Source organism: Pangasianodon hypophthalmus, chromosome 28 (assembly GCF_027358585.1).
Source record: "Pangasianodon hypophthalmus isolate fPanHyp1 chromosome 28, fPanHyp1.pri, whole genome shotgun sequence".
Taxonomy (NCBI): domain Eukaryota; kingdom Metazoa; phylum Chordata; class Actinopteri; order Siluriformes; family Pangasiidae; genus Pangasianodon; species Pangasianodon hypophthalmus.
Window position 1 is genome coordinate 541,935 of NC_069737.1, and position 6,471 is coordinate 548,405.

General features: G+C 39.6%; 1 protein-coding gene across 3 annotated transcripts; it reads right to left on the bottom strand.

Annotated features, from left to right (window-relative positions):
* Window positions 1–693: 693 nt before the first annotated feature.
* On the bottom strand, window positions 694–6,468 carry LOC113524520 (butyrophilin subfamily 3 member A3). Of its 3 annotated transcripts, XM_034302216.2 has the most exons (10): window positions 6,338–6,468; window positions 5,981–6,043; window positions 3,954–4,013; window positions 3,457–3,801; window positions 3,214–3,372; window positions 2,992–3,132; window positions 2,430–2,519; window positions 2,093–2,257; window positions 1,551–1,577; window positions 694–1,455 (listed from the first exon to the last, which is right to left on the bottom strand). In XM_034302216.2, exons 1-10 carry the CDS (start codon window positions 6,345–6,347, stop codon window positions 929–931), a joined length of 1,587 nt encoding a protein of 528 aa, XP_034158107.2. In that variant the 5' UTR covers window positions 6,348–6,468; the 3' UTR covers window positions 694–928. The 3 variants fall into 3 exon arrangements, with proteins under 3 accessions (XP_034158107.2, XP_034158109.2, XP_034158108.2); XM_034302218.2 differs by lacking the exon at window positions 2,430–2,519; XM_034302217.2 differs by lacking the exons at window positions 5,981–6,043; window positions 6,338–6,468 and adding an exon at window positions 4,673–4,965.
* Between the last annotated feature and the right edge of the window lie 3 nt (window positions 6,469–6,471).

Consider the following 6,471-nt stretch of genomic DNA (forward strand, 5'->3'; position numbering starts at 1 on the left):
CCATATAGTGTATATGCAGTATTATTAATCCTGATGAACTACTGCAGTTTTGTCATGTCGATGCCGGAATCAGCGTCTAACTACACATCCCCGAATTCAGCACGGCCTACAAATATGGCTGCCGAGGACTACAACACCCAAACATTCTCATGTTCACACACACCTGACTACTAATCACACACACATGGACTCAATCATAGTCACAGCCACACACACAGTATTTAAGGACTTTCAGTTCACACATGCAGTGTGAGTTATACGCTCTGTGTCCTTTTGTGCCAGTCGTTACCAAGCCTTTTGTTACTGTTATAGTCTTTCTGGTTGGACATAGTTTGTTGTTCATGTTTTGCTTCTGCCTGCCCTCGTCTATGTTGTTTGCTCATCGCCAGTTTTTTGACCACGTTTTTTTGGATTACGTCTTTGTCATGTTTCCTACAGCAATAAATCACTGTGTACCTGCACTTGTGTCCTCAGCTGCATCCTGACAAGTTTGTATTAATAAAAGTGTTAAACTTGCCACAATCTTCTTCTTCTTACACACTTTACATTCGTATAAAAAGCCAATTACAAGTAATTAATTAAAATAAGAAATTACAGCAAAGTCTCTTTTTTAATATATAATTTGCTCTTCTTTATTTAAATCATTCACAAAGTTCAAGGAGTAAAACAGAAAACAGAAAGGAAAGCAGAAAGTTAAATTCTACACTTTATTGTCATCTCAGTAAAGACATAATAAAAATGTATTTTCTAGTAAAGCCATACTAAAGGTGCGTATTTACAGCTGTGAGGAATTTTTCACTATACAGAGATGTAAGATGTTATGAATGTGTTATGTACACTTTGTAAGAACACTTTATATAAATACATTGATTAGTTCACAGCTAATATTATAGACTCACAGATGTCACAAGAGTTTGTCCTTATTTTTCTAAAGAATCCATACAGGCTCAATGTCTCTGACTCCAGGGCTGATCAGAGGATGCAGTGCTGTTTTGGGTTCCACATTAGTGAAAGTGTAGATGTGTGATTCTGTATTAATATTATAAAATGACAGTGTGTGTTTATCACAGTCTAAAAACACTCCCACTGCTGTGAGCTCTTTATTAAGGTCTGGGAGTGAAATCAGTTCTGTTTGACCTCTGATATAAAATCCTTCTTCTGTTTCATAACAAAGAACCCAAAATTCATTCTGTGGTGTAAACGGGATGTTGTAGATTCTCTCAGCTGCATCGCTCGCTACACCAACGAACCAGGAGAGTTTTACATTTTTATGTGACTCTCTCACTTTCACCTCCCAGTAATGTTTACCAGAATTAAATTTCTCTTTACACAAAGTGAAGATTTTTTCATCTTCATTGTTCCTATCCCAGTTCTGCTTTGGAACAGAGCACTTTATTTCCTTTCCCTTGTGTGTGAGGAGCGCAGGAGTTTCATTTGGGTCGATGGTGATGTTCACTGCAGAAATAAATTAGATTTTTATTATTATTATTATTATTTCACACTTCACACTTACAGGAATACAGTAATGTTAAACTGAATTTATTTCTTACCTTTGAATTTCTTCACTTGGTCCAAATCTGTTAGAAAAAAATCACAAACAACACAGTTAAGCACTGGAATAATTTTATAAAAAATTATAAAATTAAGTCAGAAAAATCAAATATGTACAAATATACACTGTATTTAGAGATAACTTGATTTTGATCCTGATTGAAGACACTTTTGTATCGTCCCTGTCTGGTTGAACTTTTAGCATCTGTAAATACCAACCAGTCTTTACAGTAGCAGTTAAGCAAACACACACACACACACACACACACACACACACACACACATGGAGGACTTCTGACTTACCTTTTGGGGTAGTTATAACTGTAGTTTGAGATTTATTATTTCTATCCATAAGAAAATAAAATGTTCAAGTTTAAAAGGCATCTGCCTTTTCCCACTACAGTACACTACATCTGTTTATCTACTGCTGCTTAAATCTCTGCAGTAATATTTAACTTGACTGCAGGTTTGAGATTTTACTTCTAATAAACTGTTAATCAGGTGTGTGTCTGAAGTGTATAGACGAGAAGATGTGACCAACCTCCATCCACACTGTGATGATCTGTATCTGCAGTTGGTGCTTCATTCTTATCCTCATTCTCCACACAGTTCTTGTACAGATGTTTCCTTTCTGATGGAGTTCCTGATGTTTCACATGTGAGCAAAGTGTTTTCTGTAGCTCTCTTCCTCTTGAGGTCAATCAGAACTAAAACATGGAGGAAACCATTCTGTATGAGACTCAGACAAGATTTCATCAGTCAGATGTCCAAACTTTCTAAAATATCAGATTTACAACTTCAGCCATTTGAGCTGGGCACTGGACAGTTTTTATCTTCTGCTTCTTTTATTCATCATGTAGCCCATATTCAGTCTCATACCTTTTCTCTGTCGCACGAAACACACTGCCGATCCCATCATGCACAGGAACAAAAGGATGAGCGTCACGGTAAAGCATACTTTCCACGACTCTAAAAACAATTATAAGCCTGAGTATGTTCTGCTTTGTCATGTGAACTTATTTAGCGTGGTTTGATGGACTGCTAATATGATTACATCTCTCAACATTCCCAAAACCAAAATGCCCCAAACACCACAAATACATCTCAAATTACCAACATAAAGTCTCTCTACATGTCACTCTTTGACTCCAGAAGGTCCAAGGTAACATCAGTGTGCAAGGTGCCTGATTCAGTGGCCTAAGAGTTCCCTGACCTGCTAGCTGGCCGGTTAGTTCCATGACCTGCTAGCTGGCCTATCATGGAATGTGATTTTTGGAAGATGTATGAAATGCCCTAATGAATAAATACCACACTGAGCACACACACACTTGTGTCCTGCATTCTATTGCTGCTACAGTATGCTCCAGGTGCATTTATAAGGTAGTGTTATATCAGTGGTGTTTATTATTATATGCACGTCTTCATCTTCAGTGTGAATCACCTGCATCTCCTGTAGGAGTGTGTGGAATTATTCTGCCTTCTTTTCTCTCCTGATCAGAGAAACCCACAGAGCAGGAGATCCACTCGGACTCAGAGGGAGACACGATCAGCCACGAGCTCACATCTATAAACTCTTCAGAATCTGAGAATAAAAGCGAGATAATTTTGGTTTCTTTTCTTTTTATTATGTTCTTTAATGTAACTGTACATGAATAGACCTTACTGTTGGTGAACTTGACTTTGCTGAGATGTTTCAGATCTTTCCCATCTTTATCTGTCCAGGTGATTGATGGCTCAGGTAACCAACCATGTGACTGACAGCTAACGTTCATCTTTCCTCCTTCTGCTTCATTTAAGGAGAGAACAGGAGAGGATCCCACCACTAAGAGATAGAGAGATAAAATTACACAATTAAAACCACCATTAACTTTTCATGTGTAAAAGTAAATGATGCACTGAACTTTACCTCTCACTCTGAGGGACACCGTGGCCTCGTCGTACCAGTCATCACTGCTCACATGGCACACATAGTCTCCTCTATCTGCTAGCGTCAGGTTCTCCAGTTTCAGAGAGACGTCTCCTTTCTCCAGTTCTCCTAACAGGAACACTCTGCCCTGGTACTGAACATCTACAGGACTCTTCTGGATCTGTGTGTTCTTGTAAAACAGGACTGGGGTGTCAGACATTTTGGGACGGTACCAGCGCACAGCCAGATGTCGAACGTCCATGTTGTTTGCGACAGCGCAGTGCAGAGACACAGAGGAACCAAGGAACCCTGAGACTGGAGACTGAACCTTCACTGAAAAATATCCTGGAGGAGAGTTTGGACCATAAATCAGCAAAAAGTCAATTAAAATCACTGCTTATCAGCTTTTATCAGAACAGTTAACAGAGTCTATTTTGGTATTCGTTAAAGCTGGTTAAAGTCTAAATGTCTTGTTTTAGTAACTTGATGGCACTGACCAGAAGTCTGATGGCTGAGAGTTGGGAAAAGAAGCAGTAAAGCCCATCTCAGAGGTAGAGCTGTTAACAGAAGTTTAGAAGAAGTGAACACATTTTATGTATGTATTATTTAAGTAGATTCACTTGGTTGGAGTTTGTTTAAGATTTATCTTTCACACTGCATTGTCTTCATTAAAGCATAATAGCGTAGAGATCTTATCATTAATAAATCTTCTATTTTTATTGAGTTCTTGTAAATGATAGAAGTGAGATATTCACTGTTCTGTATATTACATTCACACAGAAATGGATTGTTCTCTTTGAACAGACTTTTTGCAAAATGAACATTTTACTCTAGGAAAAAGATGTACAGTAACTAATAATAAATTGTACATATAAATGATTTTAGTGTCTACATTTTTAAATAAATCCTGACACAAGGTCATGATTACCGTAAAACCCCGAATACACCCGCACTCCAGTTTCTACCTGCGCTGCCTTGATCAGGGGTTTGTACCGAAATTCTCACGAACACGTTCAAGGACATGATACTGAAAATGAAAAAAGGCTGAAAGAGATTTTATACTAAGTGATGTTTGTGGGTAAAGGATTTTATTCTATCTTTTCTTTGGAATGCTGAATCAGTGCTGTAGCGAAGCGCATTGACTTATCTGTAGTCACCATCTCACCGCTCCTACACAACACAGGAGAGAATAAACACCACAGAACCATTCTCTTACCTGGAATCATGGCGCTAGGAAGCACTGTAAGCTCAGAAAGCTTCAAAGAAACCAGTAAGAACGGAATAATGTGTAAAGTGTTGCTGGATCACCTACGAATCCATCTACAGTCGCTGAGAGAGAAAAGAAAATATTAAACTGTACTTTCGTTTTCCAATCGATCCTCCTATAAAGACCACGTGGGTTTATCATCAGACTGGAAAGTGTCCTAAAGCACCTATTATTGCACACTGTGGTAGTGTTAAATATAGACAAAGAAATGTGTTTTATTTAAAGATGGCTCTATATGAAAATCCATCACTGAAGTATGTACATGTGTAGATTTAGAGAATAAACCAAAATTCTTTACCAACATTCACCATAGAGTTAAATCCTCTCTCTCTCTCTCTCTCTCTCTCTCTCTCTCTGTCTCTCTCTCTCTCTCTCTCTCTCTCTCTGTCTCTCTCACTTTCTCTCTCTGTCTCTCTCTCTCTCTCTCTCTCTCTCTCTCTCTCTTCGAAATTTCCAGAGAGAAAGTGGTGCAGGACATTCATCACACCGCTCGGCTTCAGAGGCAGTGTGAGCAGAAGCAGCTTCACTCCCTCTCAGAATGTCATATTCCTGCGTCTGGAGCTGGATTCAGTAACTGCGCATTCCGTTCCTGATGAAATGCCTCTCACAGGTCAATGAGGGGGCGAGGGTGCAATATCGCACACGTCTCAGACTACAGGGGCTGATCGCATCAGCTATTCACGGGCCTTCAGAGAATGAGGCCATTAATGAGCTGGGTTTTGTCCCTCCAGCCCTGCGCCACTGGAAGAATGCGGAGTTTTACGCTCATGGCACCACCTCGGGGAGGTTATGGTGCGAAAAGTGGTAACGACAGATGCGTGGGGAGCCACCCAGGAGGGCAGAACAGTGCACAGCGCGTGAGCTTCGCTCAGCCCACATGAAATATTTGGAGCTCATTACAGTTTGGGAGGCTCTGAAACATTTCCTGCCCCGCCTCCAGGGGCATCATGTGCTGGTGCGCTGCGACAATATCACAGCTGGAGCCAAGGCCAAGCGCTCCTCCAAGCTTCATGCTCTCGCTCACAGGCTCTGAGTATGGAGCAGGTGGCTCTTTCTGCCGTTATGTGCGACCTCCAGGGGTCGAATGTCCAAGATGTTTGTGAGAGCGCAGTGCAGAGACACAGAGGAACCAAGGAGCCCTGAGACTAGACACTGAACCTTCACTGAAAAATATCCTGAATTGGAGAGAATTTGGGCAATTGAATCAAAAATATATCCTGATGACCACCTTACGTAAGAGTCAAAAATCCAACTCACCAGAAGAGGTTTGGTGACTGAGAGATGGAAGAAGAAACAACCAAACCCATCTCAGTTCTACAGCTGTTAATAAGAAAAGGCCTTTTAAGTTGTACTTTGATTAACATTCATACAGTAAATTTAACTGGAGATTAGAGCTATTAATGGTTCAGTGTTGATTTTATATAATCAAATGTAAGATTTTTTTTCCTGCATCTAGTAAACTGTTTTTGTACATTTTATAAATGTTTTTTTTTTTTTACATGAGTGTAGTGATTAGAGTCATTTATTCTCAATCATTCAGCATGAAATCTCTGTATGACCTATAGTTCTAATACACAACGTAGAAGAGAAAAAACAGCAAAGTGAGGCTCCTACCTGAATTCATGGCATTAGGGCAAAAAACACCTTTTGTTCAGAAAATTAGGTTAAAATTAGCAAGTAAAATTAGTAAGGCTAAGATCGCTCAGAAACGAAATACACTGTAAAGAACTTTAACATCTAGCAATCTC